At 39.4% G+C, this 27,319-nt stretch overlaps 1 protein-coding gene across 17 annotated transcripts in view; it reads right to left on the reverse strand.

The window, feature by feature from the left end:
* LOC119744366 (1-phosphatidylinositol 4,5-bisphosphate phosphodiesterase beta-4-like) overlaps nucleotides 1–27,319 on the reverse strand; it is a 68,670-nt gene that overhangs the window by 20,470 nt on the left and 20,881 nt on the right. Inside the window, exons 11-17 of one of the 17 annotated variants that reach the window (XM_038220264.1) lie at nucleotides 24,508–24,588; nucleotides 21,350–21,370; nucleotides 19,579–19,605; nucleotides 15,865–15,891; nucleotides 12,276–12,302; nucleotides 5,855–6,093; nucleotides 420–567 (exon numbers count right to left, since the gene is read on the reverse strand). In XM_038220264.1, the coding sequence (XP_038076192.1) occupies nucleotides 420–567; nucleotides 5,855–6,093; nucleotides 12,276–12,302; nucleotides 15,865–15,891; nucleotides 19,579–19,605; nucleotides 21,350–21,370; nucleotides 24,508–24,588 (570 nt within the window). The remainder of the gene's footprint in view (nucleotides 1–419; nucleotides 568–5,854; nucleotides 6,094–12,275; nucleotides 12,303–15,864; nucleotides 15,892–19,578; nucleotides 19,606–21,349; nucleotides 21,371–24,507; nucleotides 24,589–27,319) is intronic. The other 16 variants (XM_038220253.1, XM_038220246.1, XM_038220248.1 and 13 more) reach the window with 16 other exon arrangements.

Genomic DNA, 27,319 nt, shown 5'->3' on the forward strand with positions numbered 1-27,319 from the left:
ATTCCAAACCAATTTTTTCCGAAGATAAGAATGAAGTACATGAAGCCTGTGATGTTTTGTAACAATTAAGGCCGGTTCATGCTCGATGCGAAAGCGTACGCGAATATGTGACGTCAGGGTAAGTTTCGCACTGCAAATTTGCAAAAGTTGAACACATTTCAAGTCGGGTGAATTTTGCAGTGAATGCTTCGTGACGTCAAATTCGCATCGCATTCACATTCGCATAAAGATAGCGACTACGTTGAAAGGTCAAGGGTTATCGCTGTCACGAACGATGCTGGAGCCGACAGAAAATGTATACATAACGTTGGCCTGTCTAAACCAAAATCTATCTAAGTCGACCTGAGTCACTGCCTATAACAAAATGTATGTATTAAATTCATAATGCCGGAATGCAAAAAATTATATTAACAAAATACCTTCAGCGACATCAAATCCTTGGAACTTGACCGGCTGTGCATAGTTGACGAGAGCAGACAAGAAGGGATGGATGTTGGTGGTAGCTCCCGTGTAGCGATAGTTGGCCACCATAAAGGCTTCTTCATCTTGCGATAACTGTTCAACACCCTGCAGGACAGATATGACGAAATGTTAAGCTGCATGGCGTTACTGCACAATTTATTGCGTAGGTTGCAGAACATTTCACATTGGGCAACATTTCACATTGGGCAACATTTCAGTTATGACAAATTTCACGGGAGTTTGGCCATTTGCAAGTCTGCAACTTACGCTTTAAATTATGGCATAACTGTTGCAAACATTTTAGCTGAGGTGCGTTTTGGCGGTCATAACCAAGAATTGGTTCGGGTTGTTTCTTGTCAGTGAATTTCTGCGGGAATTTTAAATGGACGAGAATTACTCACGGTAATGCAATACTCAAATCCCCAAAACCATTAGCCAAAGAGAAACAACAGAACCAATTCTTGGTTATGACCACCAAAACGCACCCCAGGCTTATCATGATCGTCATGGAGCCTGTTGTTGCCCATCTTATCAAGGTTGATGCAAGACGCTCACAGCTTTGTGTTTGAAGAAAATGAAGAGTAATTTTACCCATGACAAAATTTTCTAAGAGTTGCCGCATGATTCAGAAGAAAGTCGGACAGAACTATTTTCATGATGGTGGACGGAGGTGATTCAACGACTGTTTGTGGCCAAACAGAAATCACACACACAAAAAGTTGTAAATGCTATACGTGTAATGGTACCATTATTGATTAAGGAGACACGTTATCGTAATTTCTTCGCACGATGGGAGACATCGGTCATTAGGGAGACATTTTCATGTCTCCCTAATGTCACAGCCCCCCTTTAGAGGCAAAATTGTGCAGTCGCAATTAGATTACATTTGTTGCTCATGGTCTAATAAGTAAACATACCGAAGTGCGTGGAAAAAGGACAAGGGAATATTGGGTTAGGGCACATTTCAGTTTGAAAAATGTTATGCCCAAGTCTATGGGGATGTCTCCCAAATGTCCAATCCAGGGTAATATTTATTATTCTTGTACATGATGTCTAATTGAAACGTTGCACAGGCATACCAAGTTCGTGAAATAGCACTCTGCACTAATGTTAAAAATAGAAGCAAGTACCCGGATCTCAGACAAGCATGCTGTACGAACTTCTCGTGTGAAGATTACGCCCATGCTTGCAGCACCGTTTCTATGCGAATGTATGCGGCCAGGTGTGCATGCATGTGCGTGCCTGATTGTTCGCAAGTTTGTCTGACATGCGGGGTAAGCGCGCGTACGGCGCGGAGCAAAAGTGACGTCATTAGTGCGGAGTGCTATTGATCGTAAGTTTATTGCGCAGCTGCGTGAGTCGCATAAGTCCCAAACATGGCCTAGGTTAGGTTACGCATGGTTTCATGAAAATCGGCTACTTGAATTACAAACTTTACCTCCAATTAATAGGGGCCATCAGGACCCAGTCAATTCAAATGCAGCGGAGCGCTGCTACAACGAACAACACTATACCAAGCATTGTGCTACAGTGAACAATCCCTTTAATATGCTCCCGAATTTGTGTGTACAATTAAAGAGGTTGTGGAATGCTCGCAGACATTTCCGTCTTTTTTTGGGTATATGTAGCCTAAGGTGTGATGAAATAAAAACGACTATTGTGGCTGTCATGAAATGAGTACAAAAGGTACTTTTGAGAGCTGTTTTTCAGGTCCTGTTTCGACCCGAACGTGCAATTTGTGTAAAAGTCGTCATTGGCGGCAGCAAACAAAACATAGTAAATCGTGACGTAATAAACAGGACTCGTTTATACTACGCTGCATCGGGAGTCCTGTTTATTACGTTGCGATTTACTATGTTTTGTTTGCTGCCCCCAACGACGACTTTTACACAAATTGCATGTTCGGGTCGAAACAGGACCTGAAAAACAGCTCTCAAAAGTACCTTTTGTACTCATTTCATGACAGACACAATAGTCGTTTTTATTTCATCACTTATTAGGCTACATATACCCGAAAAATGACGGAAATGTCTTCGAGCATTCCACAACCTCTTTAAATGGAACATTTGCAACCCAAAAAATGCTAGAACAAATGAGTACTACACACAATAATCTTTTGTGAAACCTGTTGTGTTTGTAATTACTCATATTAAGGGAACAAAATAATAGATACTGTAAATGTTTGACATGCCAACACAGAACAAGTAATGGGCATGTTTCATGGCAGTTTTAATTCTCTCTGCAAAATTCTATTAAATAACTGTTTGATTGTTTTAACCCTACCAGAACTCAACCCATCAAACGCCAACGGCTTTTTTGTTGGAATCTGTCAGGATGGGTACAGACTAGTACCCCTAAACAAACAGTCTTGTACATTGGGTTGGCACACCTCCAGAAACAAAGTCAGAAATATGTGTGCGCAGTTTCCCATATGGTGTTGGAATTTGCCAGGATGGGTATGGTTCCTAGTAAATCATGCCAGGGAGTTAGGGTTAAGAGATAGGTGTACATGCAAGTATGAGTCTTTTAAAAGCAGCTTTCCAAAGTCAAAATCCCAATTAGTTTTTAGCACAATTAGCTATAGCATGGGAACACTTTAAAAAAAACAAACTGAAATTGCCCGAACAACTGATTACAAACAGCCCAACTCATGTTTGGACTGACAGCCCCATATTAAAACCAACCAACTTTTACAAACCAACATCACGGGCAAACTTCACGTCGCTGCTACTAAGCAAAACAAATTTGCTCAGCATGAAAATGAGAACCAGCCAAAAACAATATATTCACCGGTAATCTGTTTTCCCAATCGGAAATAAATTTATTTAAAACAAAGTTCTGTGTTTAGACCAATGGCGGCGCAGAGTGTGATTTTGAGCCCCAGTATATAATGGCCAAAGCAATGTGCCATCTATTGTGCAAATGCTTCATTGTTTATAGGGGCCAATGGTATGACGTCAAAGCACCACATGACCATCCGGCTTCCCCGTGATTGGCCACCATTTCAGTAGGCAAGCGTTTGGTTAGCAACCATGTCGTGCGTTGTAAACAAGAAACTAAAGCTTATTTATTTTCATGTAAAATATCTGCGAAATTCTTCATCAAATTAATGAGGGCAAGGACGAGAGTCTTGTTCCCAGCGTTAACAGAAGGAACACACTTAACTGAAAAAAAATCTGTACTACTGTCTAAACCTTTTGGACACTGCAACATTGACTGTTGTATAAAATCCCAGGCCATGAACTTGTACTTACCCTGACCGTGAGACTTCTACTAAACTTAACGCACACATTCACTGCAACACATTTAAAGATTTACATTGTAAACAATGGCCCCCATACGGTAGTCTGAGTATCACCCGTTCTACGGAGCGAGCCGTGTGCTCCGTACGAACGTCTGATACATGCGTGCATGCAAATATTATGCAACGCAGCACATCAGCCAATCACAGCCGTTTACAGTCATTTTCCGTCCAGATTGTGACGGAGGATGTTGATTAGTCAACAGCTGTCAGCTGACTCAGCAGACATGGCGGCCTCCATCCGGCTCGTTAGTAAAAACGTCATACACGCGCACGCACCACTGATTACTAGCGCCCATTGGCTGCAAACGCTCGAACTGCGTTAACTTCCGGTTTCAAACGGTGCAGAAAGTGCTGGAGGTGACGTCACACTAACGAACCGGATGAAACCAACTTTTGTCAACAGAGACATGCTTGTACGATATAGTAGATGCCTGTTGATTGGTCAAAACTTGGTGGTCAGTACGCGGCCGTCTTGCATAATTAATCGTGGAATCTGCACGCATGTGATAGACGCTCGTCTTCAACGAGCGTCTATTACATAGACTACCATACGGTTGCAGACCAGTAAATAAACTGCCATAGACCCCAATGATAAATGCCCCCACTTCAAAAATTCAGGGAAAATACAACTCTCCAAGATATTCGAGACACACATCAAATTAAAGCTCATTTCATCATCTTTCATTTTCTTTTCAATTTTTGGGAGGTTAACTGATGACTTTTAGGAGAAATTTCCATCCGAAGATGATCACCCCTTAAAATGGTCCTGAAGCCCATCGCCATTTTAAAAAATGACGCCTACACTCCATTGCAAAATAGGGCGCTTTTAGGGCCCCAATTTCATCCAAATTGCACAGAACTACAAGCTCACAGTCCTGTGCACGGCTTCCACCCATATTTTTTACAAACCCTCAAGTTCATGGCCCACAATATGCTCAAATAACGAAGAAATCGAGGGCATGCAAATCGTGATTTGGCTGGCGTAGGCGATTTTGGAATGATTTACTGGCCTGCAACCACACATAGAACTTGAATATACTGCCCTCAATGGCTCATGCATGGACTTGCATATAAACGTGACCAAAACAGAAAGAAAACTTTTATAGGCTTTCAACTGAAGTCCACAAATGTAAATGAACGAAACTTTCAGACTTAGAATGCTGCGCATGCCTTGTGACCGACTTGGGAGACAAGCCGCTGGCCACAGCCATTATGTACCACCCTGATAATGTTGTGTATACTTGCCTGTAAGTTTTCACCAGCTAGGGCTTCGGCCTTGGCCTTGGCCTCAGCTCTTGCATCCAGAAGCTGCACTCGGGACAGGTTCTGGGTTAGTTAGAGGGAGACGGTACCATGGGAAAACATGATACAAGACAACACGATAGGACGTGGAAAACGGACCGTGAATTGGAGGACAAAAGGGTTGGCAAAGAAGGAAAGATGTATATGTTAGTCACGGAGAATCAAACGATAAGATTGTCAAAATAACAAAAGGAGGAGGAATGACAGAAAGGGGGTATAAGCACAAGCAAGACTTGTAAGACAGGAGTCGTGATGACAAGATATTTTTGAGGAAGTTTTCCAAGGAAGTTGGAGTTACAAATATAAGAGAAAGAGAACAGCACAGCAGCACATGTTAACGAATGTTACATGAAGAAATAGGATAATAAGTGGTATATCAACAAGTATTGGCAGTCACATCCAAATTCACTTGAAAAACACTCGGGTAGACGGAACAGATTTCTATGACATAAAGTTCACGACTTGGAAGTACTTGAAACGCTCATAAAAAAAATGATATGCAAGTCTGGTTAAACAAAAATTCATTTCACAAACGAGACCATAAAGAATTGAAGGGCAATCAATGGACAAAATTGGAGGATTCAGGACTGTTAGGGTTAAAACAGTACCCCTTTAAAGCAACAGGATGATGCAGTGATGCAGACAGAATCATCAATGGTCAAGTTGAACTGGACACCGGCAATCCTCTATACGTAGGGTTTAGAAAATCTTAAAGTTAAAAGAGTGGGGATTTTTTGTGTGTTTAACCTTCATCTAGCTGAGCTAACCCCTCCAGATAACGCTCACCTTTTTGTTACTGTTCTTCATACTGAGTGACGGTTTCAGCTTGACGGGTTCGGCAGTTTCCGGTGTTCCCACCGGCGTTTCCTTCTCCGCTGGCGGTGCCGGTGTCGGCGGCTTTGTGACAGTGTCCACCGGGGCCTTGGCTGCTTCCCCAGCCACGTTTTCCAAGTCCCCCGTTGAGCCGATCTTGTTGGTACCCGGCAGAACCTTGAGCTCTGGGTGTGCGTCCACAGGCTGCTGACCTGGAAAAAGGGGGTAAAGAAGGGCGCCACCATGAGTCGATGCGCGGCAGTCACAGTGCGCACCGGCAGAAATCGTGATAAAGCACCCGCCAACTTGGACCAAATGCTTGAACCGCTGTGGGCTTGATACAGACTACTCTCGCGTCACACATTTGCTCTAGAAACTCAACATTTCTATAAAAAAAAAATGTGTTTTGTTTTGTTTGTGGACTTGACATGCATGACATGAGCGACATGCATGACATGAGCAACATGCAGACAGAGGATGGTACACAGTCACAAATGAATGCAGGAGGTCATGAATGCTACCACTGTCGCTATGTGGAAATCCTACAAAATGGCACCGTTTTTATAATCTCTATTTTGAGACTAACCCCCTAAATTCACAACGTTGCTCATCCGAAAAGTGTTTTAATACTCCCAAAAAATTCCACTTTGATATTTGAATTTCCCACAGCAAAATAAGAAACTGTCTGCACATGAGAACAAAATCTCAATCAGTTTCTTCACATGGACTTAGTTTTTGCTGTGTAACATTAAAAAAAAGTCTTCCAAAAGCCAGTGTGCATGATTAAAAAGAATCCATCGGGATTGGCTGGCATTTCTGCTAATTCTCTTCAGGCTGCGTTCAAGTTACATTGGCTGTGACAGACAGTAGCCCACGCATCTATGGCAAGCGGATTTGGCTGCTACCATAGGCGCATGCATAATTGCTGGCCGTAGCCACTTAATTTAGACGCAGCCTTATCACAGCATCAATACAGAAATGACTTCCATGTAAATTCCACAATTCCATCTTTCCTTGGCCATACCAGCAACGGAAAGACTTCTAACACTCTTTAAGACCGGTTTATACTTGGCGCCAAAAAAACCCCGAATGAGATCGCAAATGTGTGACATCATGGCAAAAGTGGAATGCATCTTGACTTGCAAATTTCGCAGTGAGGGTTAAATGATCTCAAAATCGATTTGCATTCAGGTTTGCATATGAAATATGAACCGGCCTTAAGGTGCTACATGTGTGTACTCATCTACAGACTAAGTAATGTTCTCTCACACAGCAGTGATTATCATGTAACAAAGTGAGTGCTGTTGACAAATGAGTGCAGCTAGTGAATCTCTATGTGTCTGTGTATTCACTCTATGTGATCGTAAGTGATTGTAAATACAGCAATAGCAGTGTGTATAGGCTACAGAATGATTCAAGCCAAGCCATCGGTGACAGGCAAAGAGGTGATCATGAACTACAGTGCAAAAAAAATGGGAAAAAAAGAAGAAAATAAAATAACATAAATATTCGTCTCTCCTCATGAAGTGAAGTTAGGTTTCTGCAGTGTGATGGCCTAGGAGTCTACATGTCTACAACTTACAAGTCAAGCTCAGGTTTGCAAAAGGATCTTGTACTGACACCCCCTTCTTGGATGAAGGGGGTTATAAAATCAGCCTTTCTTAACCCAAGAACTGCCACTTCTCACAAATTGGAGCATTGCTTGAGATTTAAGTAAGTCTTGTTTATCTCATTGAAGGAAACACAACAGATGCACTGCTTGAAGACCAAACAATTAATCTTGATGAACATTTTCGATCTCCGTATTCAAGACAGTACATTCTGGGTAGCAAACTCGGAAAAAAATGGGAAATAATGGTAGCTACGCAAGCAGATACTGGAAAGTGATGGATGGGCAATAGCCGAAGAATCGATTTAAGCCTTTAGTCACTAAAGCGCCCGAAACTGCCTAGTTGTTACTTCCTGTAGCACACAAGACCGCCCAAGCACTATATGGTATTATTCATTCATCAGTGAATAAACACAATGTAATACAATGTAATACAGGCCTGTGCTAATGTTTCTGTTAGCTTCTGTACAAACGCTTGGTGTGGCTATCGCGTACAGCCTCATACTGTATGTATGAGGATAACTGCCAGAAACACCGGGGCGAACCCCTTCTCTTAGCAATAAGTGTTTGCTGGGTTCTTTTACGTGCGTTATACAACACACGGGACCTACAGCTTTACGTCCCATCCGAAGGACGAAGCAATAATGGTTAAGTGCCTTGCTCAAGGGCACAAGTGTCCGGGCCCGGGTTTGAACCCACGCCACTGTTGCCTCTGAAACACCAGAGCATGAGTCCAGTGTTCTTAACCGCTAGGCCATCTCACCCCACTAATGGGTTAGAATACCGTGTGTCTAGTAGATGCGGTTTCAGCGACTGGGCAAAAGGATTGGGGATTCTAGGATTAGGGAGCACTGAGCACAGCTGGGACCTAGTTAATGAGAGGATGCATCTCTGAAAACTCAGACTGCAAAAGTTGACAGCATGCGGCTGTTTGCACTGATGGTTATCGCATGGGAAAATTACATAATCACTCTTGGAGTGCATTAAGGAGTGCATCAGAATTATAAAAAATAGATTTCAGATGCAACAGGGACAGGGGAAAAAAGTGGACCTCAAATTTATGGAATGACCCAACATTAAGTAAACTTGGTTACTAAGAATTTGGCAATTATGTGATCATCCAAGCAGACTTGAAGGGGGACTCTCCAAATATGATCCGTTGGATGACCTATGACCTAGGATGGAACACACTGAGATCTGGATATCTGACATCATGAACGATGTATGACACTTTTAAGATGAGACTTAATTTCAAGATATTTCCTAAAACAGTGGAGTGGAGGTTGGGTTAAACGGATGAAATACCTGACTTCATTGAGGGATGCCTACCAGATACACATGTATTGTAGTAATCCAGACATATTATTCAGACATTTGACAAGGAGTCATTGTCAATAATAATAATATGCACTCACTGTAAATAAGAAAAGTGAAAGTGGCATTGATACAAAACACCACGTTTTACAATATAAAAAGATATAATAAAATGTGATTTAAGCGTTCCTGCATATTATAAAATTTGACATGTTGAATGACTATGGGATTTACATAGATCGTCGAGCGCCCAGCAGAAGGGCATATGAGCATTCTGACACGAAAATCACCTCCAGAAAATTGCATTGAAAGGCTCCAATGTTCCCCCACGCGTATTATGAATCCTTCATGTTCTCCCACCATATTATAAATCATAAAAATGTAAAATTTGTCACAAATATGAATCATAATTTTTGGAAAAGCGTTTTCATTTTCCGAAGGAAATTTTTTTTAATTTCATTAAAATAGAGGCAGTTTTTCTGCATATGCCCTTTCGCTGGGAACATTTTGGTGACTACACGTTCGCGCGTAAGTGCATGCCCTTCTGTGAGGCACACGATAAGATATTCTAACGATAAGGCAATCCTCAATAATATGATTACACTAGCAATGGATGAGGAAGTCAACGCTTCAAGTCAATGAAAAATGCTCAATGCAGATGTAAGTCAAAGTGTTTTGGATGCACATACCAAGATAAAAAAAAAATTTAAATTTGAAAAAAAACCAGAACCAACATGAACATGACATCAGTTGGAAAGGTTCATCCACGTTGCAAGTTCACTCATATTCATATTCCAAAACAAAATAGACTTCAGATAAATGATAAGATATAAAGTGAACTGATACAAAGGCAGTCATATATGTCATTGTTCATCGCCGAATGCTTTGAATCGTCATGTCACTTGCGATCGACTAGTAATTGACCTGATTCCTCTTCTGCAAAGGTGGATCATTTGCTCTTGATGCTTTTTTTTTCTGTTTAAAGCAACAAAATTGCTCACAATCCTACATGTAAGTTGGGTACATAACTAAACCTGTTGAAGTTTTAGCTACTTTAAATTTTAAGAAAACAGAGAAAACATGTAAAATCTTTTGAGTCTCGTTATTGGATTTGGTTGTTAAAGGTAGAGTATATCATTTGCCATTTGTGCATTTTTGTGTGAGAAAAAAATTCTAGGATCTCCATTTCAATTCAAAAGTTGCCGAGCGATGTTTTGAATCGCACCCGAAATCAACGTCCAGGACACGTTCTCATTCAGCCGATTGCAACTACGCGATGTCATGCACTGAACCAACAAATTATAGCAACCACGTGCGCGCCTGAGCATCGTGTCAACACTTGTGCGCACCCACACACAGCTTCACTAATGGAAATTGTATTGTTTTGTGCAAAATGACAGCACATCAGAAAGAATAATTTCACAGGGAGTACAGTGCTATTACTATCTTTCAACCAAGTATGCTTTTCAACAATAATTTCGTCTGTTACTTTTTGGATAGCTGCAAATGATATTCTCTGCCTTTAACATGCACATAAGCACCTTCAATGAATTTTTTTTTTTTCAAAACCATTGCTGGCGGAATAATTTCATAGTTTATAAGGCCAGCCATATCTTCGCTTTGAGCAAGGATTTTTCGCATTAAATTGGTAGGTACCTTTCCAAGTAATTACCAAGGTTTTTACGTGCCTTTGAAAACTTGATCCTCCCCGCATTGTTCATTTGGCTAAAATTTCTGGATAAAAAACATCCAGTTTATATGATTAACACAGAGCTGAATTTTTATTTTTTATTTTTGAGACACTGTTCTTTAGTCAGTCCAAAGGATTAACCTTGATTTGTATGTGGGCAGACAAATGGAGCTTGGAAGATTGATTTTCTCCGTGCAGAAGTACCCCCTTCACTTGGACTCGGACTCATATGCATTGTCGCAGTACCCATGGTGTTCAGAAGATTTCGTGCACATTCGTGCACATTCATGCACATCAGAATAAAATTAATCGCGCGTACATTGAACTCACAAAGCGTCATCTACTACTGTCCACAGCGAAAATATTGGAATCTATTGATCCTTTTGCAGGGAAAGGTATAAAGCCCACCACCACTGTCAACTGGCAAGACAGTCTTGGGTGAAGAAGTTGTATATTGGATACGCAACGACCTCCAGCAAGAGGGTGCTATTACAACGAATCGCTATCACATTCGAACTGCTATTACAACGTCTTGGGAACCTTGTAAAAATTTTCCCCTGAAAAATGGGGAAAACTAGTACGCACGTGTTACTTTTCCAGGCAAATATGGTACATTCTTCAGTCGCATGTATACTACATAAATGTATGACAAAAAAAAGCTGCCATAAAGTTGCACAAAAGTCTGGTAACATCTTGTATATGCTACCATACTGGCTAAACATTCGGAAGTTGGTTCGGACCTAATACAAAAGGTGTTGGAGTGTGAGCTGAATGCGTTTGCCAAAAACAGGTGCGCTCACATGACACGACCGCTGCAAGACTTCCAAGACGTTGTGATAGCAGTTTGTGAGTGATAGCGATTTGTTGCGATTGCACCCTCTTGCGGCAGGTGACCGCGTATCCAATAACGTTTTGACCCGACACTACTGGCAAGATGAAATGCAAGTGCAGTAGAAAATCTACACTACAATCAATCAATGAAATAGAAAAGGGCCAAATGATTACTGGATGGATTGCCAAGTGATGGGCATGGGCAGATATGCCAGGGAAATGTAAAAAGGATTTGTGCCATGAATATGACCGATCACAGACATGATCTTCCAAATGTCCCAGTACAACATGCATGAGCTTCAACTCATGACATGCGCATTGGGCAGACGCAAGTGTTGTACGTTGCCCGCATGTGAAATTAGTGGTGCTTAAGGCCAAATCTGAAATGGTGATCCACAACCAACCCTGACAATTTGTTATCTGATCTTCATTGTATCTTAACCCTCAAAACATACGCAATGTCAATAAATCTTAAGGTTTAACAGTTACAAACATCTTCTCACTGCAAAGATCTCAAGGATTTGGATGAAGCATGAGTTGTGTAGCCTGGTTTTGTGCGAGTTAGGGAGACACAAAGGAGAGCTTGTCTGCAAGGTTTGTCTTTTTTTTCTGTGATGAATTTTTTTTAACAGAGGGGGTGGTTCTAACACCACTGTTATATCCTGGAGTTCTCAACCCCCCCCCCCCCTGAAATAAAGGATGCCCCCCCCTCCCCGAGAAGACAATGGTTCGTTAAGCGTCATGTGTTAATCATCACTCATGAATGATAAGAAGGAAAAAAGACCGAGAGATTTTTGAGAAATGGGAAGGAGTGATATTGATTAGGGAGGGCGACCCAGCACCAATTTATGGTTGAATCAAGTCCTAGAAAAAAAAATGGAAAAGAAATGAAATGGTGGCAGGAAAAAAAAATCGAAACACCCGAAAAAAAAAATATTGAAATTGCCCACCTGTCTTTTCTTTGTCTTCTGCGGTCTCTGGAAAAATTATGTACAAAAAAAAATTGGGTCAAATTATGGGAATTTGGAAAAATTGTTTTGAAAAAGGAATACAATATATGTGAATCAAATGAAAAGTAAACGGGAGTCTTATATTGGAAATGATGAATATGTGATATATGAAATGCATTTACGTTTTTACTGTATTTGAAAATACATTCAAATATGTGCTTTAACTGGCAAATGGATACATGTTTTATGGATAGCTAGTGTTTTCTCAAGCAGACTGGTAAAAAAAATCTAAATCGGTTGCAAAAACAAAAAAAGTTAAAACATCAAACGTTTCCAAAGTTGTCCAGAAATGCAAAACACATGCATCTCCTTCTTCCCAAATGACAAAAAATACGACAAACTCCATGCCAAGAATTCCACAATTCATCTATTTTACTTGAAGTATATGAAGGTTCTTGTTGTCCAGTGCACTACAAGTCTGTCACAAGTAAATCACGAGTTAATTTGCAAGTCCATCCTAAGTAACAGGTAATGAAAAATAACAAAGGAATGCCTTTGCCACAGACAATTTATTTTTAATGGACTAGTGATGGACTTGTGATGGACTTGTGGGGACTATGACGGACTCAACTACAACAATGGATTACAGGTATCACTGATTCATAAATTCAGAAAGGCAATAACAGTGAGAATGATAGGTGAGTATTAAAAGTAGGTCAGAGATGGCCAATGGTAATCATGTATGGAAATAATCCTATAAAATGAGGAAACTAAGCAAATAACGTTCACCACAAGTTTCTGGCACTTATAAAGTAAGCATGTTGAAACAGGCTCTCAAAAACCCAGACTGATCGATAATACGAGGGCTGTGCAGCGGAGCCGGGTACCCGACCGTTGAAGTTAGGAACCGGTTCCAGACTACGGGATCGTGTACTCGTGACCAACTTTACAATTACTTAGTAACTTGATTCTCAGACAATGAAAAAGAATTTACACCGTAAAGCTATAAGGCTCACTATACACACTTGTATCTTTCTGTATTGATGCACCGATGCGGTAGTATTATCATGGGGACCATTATGAACAATCTGAACTGCAACTTCTGAGACTTGAATTTTGGAGTTGGGTTTCTTTAACGGATACCCGGGTACCCGTGGTTTTTTCAATCGGGTACCCGGTTCTCGTATTTACCCGTAAATGCACACCACTAGATAATACCATTCTACTTGCTGACTTTTGACTTCTTTTAGAATTTCATTTGCAACAGCATAATTAAAGCAGTTACGAGTCAACAACAAATTAAGTGAAACTTATTAAAAACAGGGGATGAACACTGCTTTGTCATTTGTAATTTCAATCAATTGTGATCTGACTTGATGAATTGTGGCTGGATTTGCAAGAACTTGTGATGCTTTGACCGCTTCTGTAACTGGAAGCCTTTTTTGAATAAGCAATGATAACTTTGTCTTAACTGGAACTTTGCTTCAAGAATCGGAAGTTGAAACATAATAATAATAATTATAATAAACAAGGCACTTATATAGCGTTCTTACACAAGCTGGTATCACAACGCTTTACACAAGAAAACAATTAAGGTGTATAATACACAGCGGTGAATGGAAATAATAACAAGTTATGAGGCTAATTAAGTCTGGAAAAGATGTGTTTTAAGCAATGTTTTAAAGTCAGTAAGGGAAATGGCATGACGGATTTCATAAGGAAGATTATTCCAAAGGTTTGGAGCAGCTGCATAAAAACCTCTTGTGGAGATTGAAGAACGAGTTTTGGGTTGTAATTAGTGAGAATTCTGCATTTGCAAAACATGAATGTTTTGTTGCCCTTAAGCCAGCAAGGTATCACAAGACAGCTTGATTTGCATCACTGCTGCTTTTCCCAGATAAGTTCATAAGTCACCAGAAACTATGCCCAGCACGATATGCGACAGAAGGGTACCCCCCCCCCCCCCTATACACACCCTAATGTTACCTATAAACACATCCCCTAGATATCTCAAAAGAATTCCGGAGATTCTGGCAACAAAATGGCCAACACAAAAGGGGGGGGGGGTTGTCACATATCGTGCTACATAAGCCAAAAACTGTCAGTAAATCACTTTTTGTTTAAACATGAAAAGTTAGTATTCATCAAAACACCATAAACACCAACAAAGAAGCGTTATTTGTGCGCAAAAAATGTGAATAACAGCAAAGCTTTATAATAAGCCCCGTGATGTTAAAAAAATGTGAAAGCTTTGCATTTTCAGCCTTTTTTTCAGCACCCTCGTTGCAGGACGCTAATAACTTCTTGCTTGTAACATTTCAAGCTAATTGAACAGATATCTCATCTGAGTAGCAAGAGGACAGAGACCTGTTGGGTAAAACACTCAACGTTTCAATCAGTATACCGTGGTCATCTTCAAAGAATGCAATTGGAAGTCCAGGAAAATTGCCTTTCCAGATACTCATTTGCTTAAAATGGTAACTGCTAGAGACACTGACCCGCTGTAGCACCGCAATGTCACAGTGCATTGTTTTTAAATCCATCTGATTATGACATTCAATGAACTCCGTAGCCAGATTTTGTCTTTCACACTTTCTAAAGTCTTCTACGGTATCTGAAGATGATCACATGATACAGATCGAAATGTCGAGTGTTTAACACTCAAAAGTGATATCATTCCATTGTGTGTCTGCAAACTTATCACAATATCAGGTTTTTTATCCGGACTAATTTTGAATATCGAGTGTCCCTGTGCCATATTTTGGTTTGGGACTGCGCTCACAGACCATCTTATGTATGGGAAAACGCTTGCAGCATTAATTTGAGGGTAAAAAAATGAACAAATAAAGCCAGGTCCAACATCAGCACATTACACGGGGTTGGTAATCTCAAAATGGTCCTTACTAAACCAAAAAGATTTAGAAGATTTGTGCGTTCCTTAAAACAATTACAACTTCAGAAGGCGTAAATGAGAAAGAATGTTATTTAGCTGAATACCCAACAAGTGAATGTCACTCATTGAGTATGTATTTGCACAAAGGAGCACAAAGGTCAAAGCTGACCAATTTACGCATAAGCAAATAAATATCCTCACTGATTATTCTCGCTCATGAATATGTATGACTATGAGTTTTAAATGGCAATATGAGTGAATTCCTCAGCCAATCAGCAAAGTCCTTTCATCTGATGGCTTCTCATACATGTGTTGAGGCTGGCATATTAAGGGGTGATCAAATCCAAATCAAAAGGATAACATCATTATTGGGTATCCATCATGAATATTCATCAACTGATAATTCCAAGGGTTCTAATTGACCATGGGTGCGCATATAACCTTGTTTTGAAGAAAAAGAAAGCAAACAAAAAAGAACATTTGAAAACAAAAACTAAAATGAAATACCATCTTAAATTACAATGCTTAAAAATGTAGAAAAGCAGTGCTGCCCCTAAAAATATCCTTGTTCCCAAAAATGAAATCTCTTTCACCATGGATAAAACAAAATAGTAAAATGCAAATAAAACCTGCTTTATCGCCAAAACCCCAAAAGCAACGAATAAAAAGCAAACAAACAAAATCACAATGTTTTACCTTCGGATGGTGTTTCCTCTGAGTTTTCTACACATGCAAGTAATAAAAGATTCCCACATGAGTTTTAGGCAGACATCTGAATTATCATTTTTAAGGTTTTCCCTCAACTTTTGGATAAAAAAAACAGGTGCAGAAAAACAAACTAAAGTAATGTGACTCTGAGGGTTAGGGTGTGGATATTAGGTGACTTCCACCCAGAACTGTACATGAAAAACTAGAGCAGTCAATTCTATAACATAATAAAAGTGTGACAACTTGAGTTTGTCCAATTACAGTCACTATGTGGACATGTGAACAAAAGATATCCAAATAATGCAAGTTGTGCTGACTTTATGTGGACTAAGCCTTGTCCACATAACGTTTCGCCCTCTCTGGAAAACAGGTTTAGAGGCCTTTTCGGGTTAGGGTTATCGGTCGCAGAATGAAGAGAAACATTCAAGGAAATCAAAAAAAAATTGGGGGTTGAAAGAGATTTCACAGTTTAAGTAAAGTTATTTTTTGTACCGATTTTTCTTAACTACACAAAAACAAAGGAATGTCCACATAGCGTATGTAAAACAAACATGTCTGTCTTTTTCATGTGTTTTGTAGAGGTTAAACCTGGCAAAGTAGACAGCAGATATTATTTTTACCATTAAAAACCAAATCATCACACTTCTTTTCATGTGAAATTTTCTTAAAATAGTTTTTAAAAAGGATTCCCAGTCACCAATCAAAAAATTCTACATGTACATGCCCACACAGGCACCAAATGCAGCAAATACGTATACACTCAAGAATCATACGTACTCTCAAAAACTTTCATGACCTATAAAAATGAGTGCACCTAATCCTTCCCTATGTGTGGCAGTCACTTCTTACAGTTGGTTAGCAGAATGTTAAAATGTTTTCACACTATTGTCTCCCACACTCATGTTGCAATCCATACTGGTCCACCATGAGTCAAACCAGCTCCGATCGGACATGGGTCGAAAAGAGAAATCCTTCACTGTACATGGCCATAGTGGAGACGATATTTATGACTTTAATTCTATTTTTCTACCCGGGTAGAACCTCTAAACCCTGGTCCCGACCAGAGCTGACTTTTACCCATGTAGAAGCTGTGTTAGATTCTTTCTAGTGTGAAAGGGGTTTCTGCAATCCAAGGTATAACAAAGTGATAGTGTTAAAGGGTCAATGAGCAATGTCTTCACATACTGGCCCTCTACTGTCCAAAGTAGGACAGTTGTTGGCAAGGAATCTGAGTGCCATTTTTGGTTAACCTAAGGTGTTAAGGGTCTCTAAACAATGGCAAATCGCACACAATGTATGTTGACTGTGATGCAAAGGGCCCCTAACACGACGGGTATTCATCAATCATTAATAAACCTTTAACAGATTTTCAATATGATTAGGTAAATGCAAAGAACAACCGACAGTCTTACTACCTCAACTGACATATTTGGCACCATCTGCCTAGTCCAGTGACATAAGAACTTTGTTATGTAGCCAAGTCAATCACAGGTCAAATTCTCAAGTCAATCATGAGTGAAATCATCAGCAACAGGGGATGAACAATGACAATAGAATGCCTTCAAATCACTGGAGTATTGATTCACTTGTCGTCAACATCCTTTGATCTCGTGAGATCATGGATGCCAACGATGGCAAGTCAATCACCACTCCAGTGACTGGTGATTGACTTGTTATGACTGATGACTGACTTCATCCATGATCTCACGAGATCGAAGGATGCCGACGACAAGTCAATGCCTTTGAATAACTTGACTTGCGATTGACTCGTCAAGAATTGACAAAAATTATGTTGTTAGACTGACATTAACACAACAAACATGAGATACAGATGTAACAGAGAGGAATTTTCAGAGTCCTGCAAGGTGAAATGTTGTCTTAAATTTGAGGAGTCTGACACATATGTAAGCACTTGAGATGTTGGATGTTTGGCAGTGAATAGGGTGACATGACAAAGAATCTTGCCTTTTTTGTTGTGGCGTTTTGTTTTGGTCGTTTGTTTTATGGGGTTTTTTTCCATTCATTTAAAGGCATATAGGATCATTTGATTTTCATGCATTTTATTTGTTCGTTTCTCATAACACCACTCAAAATCCAAAGAAGAAAGTTCAAAAACCTAACTTGTCAAAATTTCAGCTCAGTGGATATGACACTTTTTGAGAAAACCATGCAAAAACCTTTTTGATCACGATTTCATTAAAAATGCTTTGTATTTCCAAAAATAAGTGAACCATTGGAAATCACCTACATTTCTTGATTTCTTTAAAATGACAGCAAGCCAGACGGAATAATTTCACCAGCATGTTCTTTAATCCAAGTAGGCTTTTTTAGAATTCCCTAAGTTACTTTTGGGATAAACGCAATGATCCTCTATGCCTTTAATACAGATGAAATGCTCAGCAAATTGAGAAGCTATAAAGCAGGCACACAAAGAATGTTTATGGAAGGTGGCGTCTGATTCAGTTGCTGTCAGATGATGCCAAAGTTCTGACACAAGTGCGGTTCTAGAATGTAAATTTTTAGAGTCCATGTTTGGAGGATCTTTTTTCGTTGCTATTAATTTGATAAAAGTCTCATAATAATATTGATTTTCTTGCAAAAAGAGCAGTTTTTCTACTTCTTTTTTATTGTTCAGGGATGTAAACACTGCAAAAGAATGTCCACACTCATTGGAGGGGTCATAATTTTGAATCTGATCGTCTTATGATGACGTCAATTATACAGACCTTTGAGGAATTTTGTTAGCTACATTTTGTTACCCTGTTTGCTACCAAAGACTGTAAATCGTCCAAGATTGACAACGGTTAAAGAAAAATGACGCAGTTTGAAAATTTGCAAATTTAATGATTACGCGAGGAGAAATTGCTAAGCGTAACCACACATGCCTGTAATTGGCCATTATCGACTGCACAGTGCCCGAACAAAGCGCAGGTAATTCAATTCCCGTGCATCCATGCATGCAAGCACTGTGTGATCGGTATTCCCTGCAGTTCGTTTCGGGTAGCGTGACATTGCCACGCAGCCATTTCCACCAGCGTACTCTTTTAATTTGCAACTTTGCAAACTGCATCATTTTTCATAAACCCCTGTCAATCTTGGACGATTTACAGTCTTTGGTAGCAAACCGGGTATCAAAATGTAGCTAACAACATTCCCCAAAGGTCTATATAAATCACAGTATCATCAGACGATCAGATTCAAAATTATGACCCCTCCAATGAGTGTGGACCATTTTTTTTATTTTGCGGTATTTAGTTGCGTCCATTACAAGTCCCTGCGTGTCCTCCAAGTCCATCACAAGTCCTCCAGTCCCAATTCAAATCAGAAGCTATGCAAATGAGCTTTGAGAAAGGCATTCCTTTGTTATTGTTCATCCACTGTTTCTTGTGAATGGACTTATGAATTACATGTGACTGGACTTATGATGGACTTGTGATTTACTTGTGACTGGACTTCTGCTGGACTCGACTACATCCCTACTTTGATTTCACGAAAAAAACTGCTACAATCAAAAAAGTTTGGCCCTCCATTTTTATTTTAGGGAGGGATCAATTCAAATTTTATTTTCTTTCAGAAGGGGGATAAGCCTGATCCATCCCAATCCTTCTTTAGAACCGCACGCAAAGCACACAGTAGGATGACTATGAGAAAGTGGTGTTAGTTGTCCGTGTACAAACCCAATCTATGTAAACATGCACCCACCTTCGTTATTATTGTCTTCTTTCTTGGCTAAAAAAAAAATGCCAAAAAGACAGACATTTATGGACTTGATTTTAACGATTGTGACAATTCACGATTTCACTAACAAAGATGGATCTGAGGTGGCTCAGAGCGAGTGGCTCAGAGCGAGTCACGACAAACGGGGCTAACCAGAAAAATACAACCAAATAATCAAAATAAAATGTAAAAATAAAATCTTAAGAGTCAACAAAAGTAATAATAATACCAAAACAACAGAAATCAAAATATACGCAAATTGCAAAAACTAAACATAGCTCAAACTCAGAAGAAATACACCTTCCCTGTAAGTCTATCCAGGACAATCTAAGAGTAAGACAGTTTAGAAATGAGACATAGTGGACAGCAGTAACAAGAACCATAAAGCAGAAAAACATAGAAGTGTGATACGGTTATTCACAAATGCCTATAATGCTTATACTTCCATCCACACTCCTCTGCTATGTGTCAACCTTGTTCCCAACACCTTAACCTTTACCCAGGTCCGTCGCCAGCCCTGAGCATAAGGGGGGGGGGGGGGGGATAGTACCAACTAGAGGGGCCCACTATCATCAAAATACAAAAATACACATGTATGGCTTTTGGCATGGGGGGGGGGCCCTATTGGCCGCCAAGGGGGGCCCGGCCCCACCAGGCCCCCCCCCCCCCCCCCCCCTCTTGGAGACGGGCCTGCCTTAACCTGTTTCACACACTGATTTCTGTTACAGGACAATCTTGCTATGGGCTCCGTTCACAAGTACCCCCTCATTGGTAAGAAATGGAGAGTTGGGGGAGACCATCGGCAAGACATTCGAATGCATCGGTGAAAGACGCTTTGTCTTTGTGCACATTTAAAATACATCGAGTCGTGCGTACTTCGCGCAACATGCACGCGAACAAACTACGCACACGCGGTATGAGCCGTCTACGGGGCTCTCAAAAGTGTTACAATAGCACCCTCTTTTGTTAGCGCACATAGACCATACCATGTATATTGTAATTCCAATGGTCAAAAAAGTCATAAGTCTAGCTATGACATAATTTACTTCACTCAAACATCATCCTGCACACCCTTCATGTCCAAAATGGCAGCACATGCATAGAATGCCCATCAAAGATTACACTGCAATGACTCCATTTATTTCATTTGGAGTAGTACAATTGTCATCATCTTGACTTAATGTCGTAATATAAAAACAACTGATAACTTGTATGAAGTGAAACATGTGTTTTTGCATCCCACTTGAGTTAAAAAAAAGACATGTTACACATCACAATGGTTAACAATTGTAAGTTATGCATGGACTAGTTACGATTCGACTGCTATATACGGGGTCGGCATGTACCATGACCATCCCAACATGATACGGTTACCACGCTCTAAAATTGTAACTCGGCAATATTTTCCTCATGCAGGGATCTGCTGGTGGCAGCGAGAAAAGGAACCTTTCAAAATGTCTTTCTGAACTTTACCATTTGTTGGTGATAGAGGAATGTGATTGGTTGCAGTGGGAACAAAGTTGGGTTTTGAATTGTGTCGGTGCTTGTCTAAAACTATAAAGCCTAGAAACATGTAAGCAGACTAGACCCTATGTACATTGCCTATTCCACTGGCGTCACAAATGGTGCAAAGTGGGGGAGGGGGAGAGAGAGAGGGGGTGTTTAGAAAGAGAGGGACAAAGACACCACTAAGGGGGAAGAGGGGGACCAAAAGAGGGTAGGGGATGTGTGTCAAGTGTTGCCAAGAGCTACGCACCTTCCTCGTTATCCGGTGAGTCTAAAACAAATTGCATGGATGGAAACGAAAAGAGTGATCCAGAACAGTGAATGAAATTGTACGGTGTTTTTGTTTATGGTTTGTCTCAACTCTCAACATGTAATAAAATTGTCTACTGATTCAAAGTGGCTGATATAGGCCACCGTTTTCAACAAATGATCAGTACAGCTAATTGCTGTCCTCATATTCTCTGTTTGAAAAAAAAGGATATTTCACCAGAATTGAGTGAGACTAAGTTAGAGTATTATATATATTATGAATATTTCGAGGGACTTCTTTTTTTAACATTGTTACGTGTACATGTACTGCATATGTATAGAACAACATAATCAAAGTAACATTTCACATTGTCAACATTGTATTCATCTACTTGAATGCTAAATTCTAATACGCATTTGCCCTTTAAATGACGTCACAAGACCAAGTGCAAAACCTATCTATTCAAGAGTGAAAGCCCACAAAGATGTTTAAATATAACCCCAATGTACCAAAAACATTAAACCCTTTGAATAAATATCAAAAGGAATTTAGTGTTAATAAGACATAAACGTAAGGAAAGTGAAAATGCTTGAAAGTCGTCATTTTAAAAATATATTCAAAATGTATACGAAAGCTTCCATTCCCTGTTAACAAAATGGCTGAAAAGTTAGTACACAACACCTTCAAAATGATACACTTGTCACACTTAGTGGAATTGAATACATGTATTCCTGTATCATGAGAAATGTTCGACCCAGAAAGCCCAAGGAAAATTGTTTTAAAAGTGTGCCTTGATGCAAAATTAGTGATATGCTTCAAAGGAGGAATGAGACAAAATAGTTCAGGGGAATGAATTTGAATTCAATGATGATGAGAAAAAAAATGAAACTGTCAAAGGGAAGTTAAAAGCTTTTTTAGGTGGGAGAAGAAAGAGAAAAAGTCAACTATTGCCTAGATAAGTTTCACTTCACTTTGTAGCTTTGTGCTAACCAGTTCATCTCGGATGACGTGTATACATGCAAAGGTTTTGCGGTAATCGGAAAGGATGACGGATAAACACGCAGGGAGCGAGGCCGGAACTATCTGTCAGCGACCCGCTCGCAGTGAGCGAAGCCAGAAATATGAGTGTGCTGCCCGAGGGTGATGGCTTCAACCCGCCTGGCACTGAGGTCGAGTGAAAAGTAATCCCGCGCCTTGTTCCGTTCTTGTCAGAACATTCCCGGCGTGAACTGGTAATCTAAAATACTTGTGACCCAGCGCCACATGTGATTTCCAGACATGTATTGATTGATATGACTAGGTGAAGCAAATCATTAACAAGACACTGTGAAGCCCCCAATGTCTTAAATTTCTTGGTTTAATATAACATGTCTGAGATTCACCCATACGTGCCCATTCATGAGAAGCTCTGCAATTAACCCAACATATTAAATGCAAATGTTCAGTGAGTTTTTTTTCCAAGTCAAATACATTTCATACAATTTGGGGTCCACAGTGTAAGTGACAGAGCAATTGGGGGGGGGGGGGGGGAGAGGCGAAAATCCAGTTGTTTATAATTTTTTTCCGGCGAAGTTCCATCTCGTATGACAACAGCTTGGTTAAACTAGCTTGTTGGTAACTATGGCAATTCCAAGTCAGCGTCTGGTACCCTGGATCCAAAGAACTTTATGAGCAATGTATCGATGCATGGCATTTTGCTATCCTACTGCTGTTTCGTACATAGGTGGCCATACCCATGAGTTGCAATCAGGAACTACACATCTTGATTGTTGGCAGTAAACACAGACATTTCTTTTGTGTGATTTTTGACTTTTATTGAGATGGGGGCAGAGAATGGAAGATGAATGAAGAGAGAACAGAAGAGAGTGAACATCGAGAAGCAAAAAAACTCAAGAAAAAAATGATTTGGAACATTTGACTCAGTAAAAATTCAGACACCAAACAGCCGCAGGATGCACTGATTTGTGGCAGGTAAACATGGCCGCCACATACAAAAGCATCGTTTTCAGCACAATATGCACAAAGACAGGAGCCTGTTCTACAACCGTCAAACAGCAAATTTGTTCGTTCGTATTTTTTCCTTGACATGTAAACAGCTATGAAGCAGACGTACAGCTGTACAACGTACACACAAATATCATCACAGAAAAGTAATCACTAATTCCACTACTAGATTTGCACAGTTTTAACACCCCATCAAAGATTGATTTTTTTTTTTGATTTTTTTTTTACATCAGTCTTACGCAGAGTTCCAAAGTTTGTATCTGGTTTTTTTGTTTTTCTTTTTTAGTCAATTTCCTCGACTTCGATTTTCTTAATTTTGCTGAAAACTTATTTCTTAAAAAAAACCTTTTTTTTTCAGGTGTATGTATACATTGCGATCGCGCGATTTAGAACTTGACAGATTACATATGCTCAAAAAAAGGGTTCCCACAAAAATCTGAAAACCAAATTCCATGACTTTTCCAGGACTTTCCAGGACTAAAATACGACAATTTCCATGACATTTAACGCCATTTTGCAGAGAAAAGTTGTTTGGTATTATGATACGGATGAACCGCTGATGTCAGACTAACCACTTGTTGGCGTTTGAAAATAATTTTTAATCAATAATGGCCTCCTCCTCCCCTTACAGCCATCCTTAAAGCGGCCCATCAAACATAACTCTTACACCATCTTGATTTCCATGACTTTTCCATGACTCTTTTTTATTTTTCTCCAATTTTCCATGACTTTTCCATGACTTTTCCTTGACTTTTCCATGACTTTTCCTTGATTTTTCCATGACTTTTCCATGACTTTCCAGGACAACTTTTTTCCCAGGACTTTCCATGATTTTTCCATGACCGTGGGAACCCTAAGAAAAAAACCCAACAGAACAGAACAAATTATGAACGGGGAAGAAATAAAAAGTAAGTCCGTTCACTAGAGCTCGTATTTTTGGAACCTGAACGCTTGACGAATTGCCTCCATGCATCTACAATGAAGTGAATGTTTCACAAGCCAGACTAGTCCACCAGATGAATCATGACAGCATATCCAGGGAAATAAAAGGATTGGAGGAAAAAAAGAAACATAATGCACCAAATTGTTGGATTGTATTCATCTTTTTCTTTTTTTTCTTTTGGGAAAAAAATATATATATACACGTTCAGTACCAGATAGCTTGGATTGTCTGCGCGTGCGTTTGCTGACTACACTTGCAGATGGCGGTGGGACATCGTCCTCGGAATCGCTGTCTATTGTAAGTGTATAAACAACAGTGGTTAAGATTTATTCCAAATAATAATAATAATAATAATAATAATAAAAATAAAAATAATAAAAACTGAATAAATATACAAATAAATCAATAAATTAGATACTTGAGAAATGAAAAAGCACACATAGGGACACTAGGAGAAAGAAAAGAATAAGGAAACCAACAAAATACCAAAAAATATCGACAGTTGGGCATCAGCGTGTTGTTAGAGTTACGTTAAAAAAACGAGAGAAGTTTTCTCTCAGCGGTTTGGATGATGTTAGAAATTCCGATGTGGTATGCAAGTGATTTCAGGGGAAGGAAAGGCACTGTTTTGTGAGGTCGGTATCTCTACCGATGTTAGCAGCTGTAATGAAAGAATTATGATCAATGATGACAAGATGATGAAAAAAAATAACGAGAAATATACAATGTACAATGAGACGATGATCTCCGAGCACTGGTTTTACATTATGCAACAAGTAAACAATACGCTACACAATACAGTGGAACGTCGCTATACCGAACACCGCTTTACCGAACATTCGGCTATATTATACCGAATACCGCTACACCAAATATTCGGCTAAACCGAGCATCGTACTTGGCTCCCAATTTTTGTGTACAAAACGTACCGAACATTGTTGTCGAAAAGTGTCAACAGAAGAGCAACAAGTGGCTATTATTTCCCCAAGGAATAGAAGGGGAAAGCCATCCATTGCTGAAGGCAGTAAGCTCAAAAACTGTGTAATGACATAATTCAATAGTCGGCACATGTTCAAAGTCGTCTTTCAGTAACTATCAGGGTGTGCAGGGTGAAGTTCTGAAGCGCGCTATTTATTGAAAAGTGAGTACTGGAACACCGGCAGCTTAAAATCGCTATACCGAACTATTGCTATTACGAACAATGTCTGTGGATCCCGCGATGTTCGTTATAGCCACATTCCACTGTAATATGAAAAATTACTACAAAAAAGAGAGATAAGTATTAATGCATTTTCCCCACTAAATATTTTTTTTTAATTGTGTTGGTTACATACACATTGTTGTACACCTATTTTTTCAATTTTCAGAGTATTTTGTAAAATTTCAAAAAAAACATAAAGCCACATGAATGTTGTATAAAACATTATTCTGTAATCACTGTTTATTCAAATATTTGGTTGAACTCAAAAATCAATAAGAGAATCATCTTGGACATTATGTTATCTCAATGTTAATAAAACAACTCCGAGAAACAAAGCACGACTTTCAATTTTGTTTTGGAACGGAAAACTGGAAAATAAAAATTTACCGGGCTACTTGACAACGATCTTCCTACTAACATTATGGCGAACACGGGTGAAGAACCAAATAAGGATTTGCCGAAATGATTACAAATGGTTAATCATGCGGGTACGAAAATTTATCACTGAAAATGCTGGGGAAAAAAGAGGAGTGAATGTTTGAGAAAGTGCATTCTTGTAAAAAAAAAAAAAACGAAGATGTATCATGTGTTTTAGACTCTTCGGAAGGGTAGCAACATTCATGCACAAATATGGCTGTACACTGGAACTTCTCCCAAATATTTGACCCAAAAAAATAATTGGAAAAAAAAAGGCAGAGGTATTTTATACATAAAATTTACATATTAGAACTAACAATGAACTTCTTAGCAATATAGAATTATTAATTCTTATCAAGAAAATCCTCTCTACAAAAAAAAACCTAGGGGATAGACCTTAGGCTATAAAGTGCGGTTAGAGGGCAATGGTTTTGAATCGCTTTGATAGGTATGATCAAAATTTTAAGCATAGGAAAACTCTCTGAGATACCTACACCCCATAAGTTCTATTTGATGAGGCTGTCCAAAATTTAGACCCAAAAAGTTAAAAATTTTGTATTTCAAATGATAAGACCGATACTTAAGCTTTATACGTTCAATATAGAATATAGAAATTTGAATACCCATTTTGGACTATAACAATAGTTTGGATTTATGTGTTCATGGGTTTAAAAAAGAAGAAGTTTTAACAAAGACAAATTCTAAGAGGCCCTTAATTTCCTACTTAATAATTAAAACAGAGAAAGGCACAGTAGGACATTGCATACAGAGTTCACAGGTCACTGTACAATAGACGACAAGCACATGCATAATAACATTCAAAATCAATTCCTTACTTCCCAACAGGAATGCCAGCAGCGTGACCAGTTTAAGCGGATTTTCGGCTAACTTTGACAGATTTTTTGTTAAAAAAACGAGTTTGACAGAAAATTTGACAGAATGGATTTTTTGGGCCGATTTCTGGCCAAATTCTGCAAAAATGGATATTTGACAGAAAAACATAGCAAATTTGAAGAAAATGGTACATTTGTTTAAAAAAGCTTCAATCTTTTCAAACAAAGCCTTGCATGATGGGACAGATTGGCTGTTCTAGGTGCTGAGGTTCACTGGGAACCGGATTTCGACGGCCTGTTCTAAATGCTGTGCCACTACCGTGCTGAACTCCTCTGAATTGAGTTGTGCAGTAGACCGGCTACAGCATGACATTTGCTCTATACCGCCGAGCTTAATTAGTCAAGCTAAATGCATCCAGAGTAGTCACATTGTTAAAATATTTTTCAAGCAGTTCAATTCACTTTCTACACCATCAAGTATTCAAGAATATCAAGAATCCCGCCTGGGTCAATATGTGGATTGGGTTTTCAGTCCCTGCCTGATTCCGTGGGTTTTCCCCCAGAATATCTTC

This window comes from Patiria miniata, unplaced genomic scaffold (genome assembly GCF_015706575.1).
Source record: "Patiria miniata isolate m_02_andy unplaced genomic scaffold, ASM1570657v1 HiC_scaffold_7, whole genome shotgun sequence".
In the NCBI taxonomy this organism is placed as follows: Eukaryota; Metazoa; Echinodermata; class Asteroidea; order Valvatida; family Asterinidae; genus Patiria; species Patiria miniata.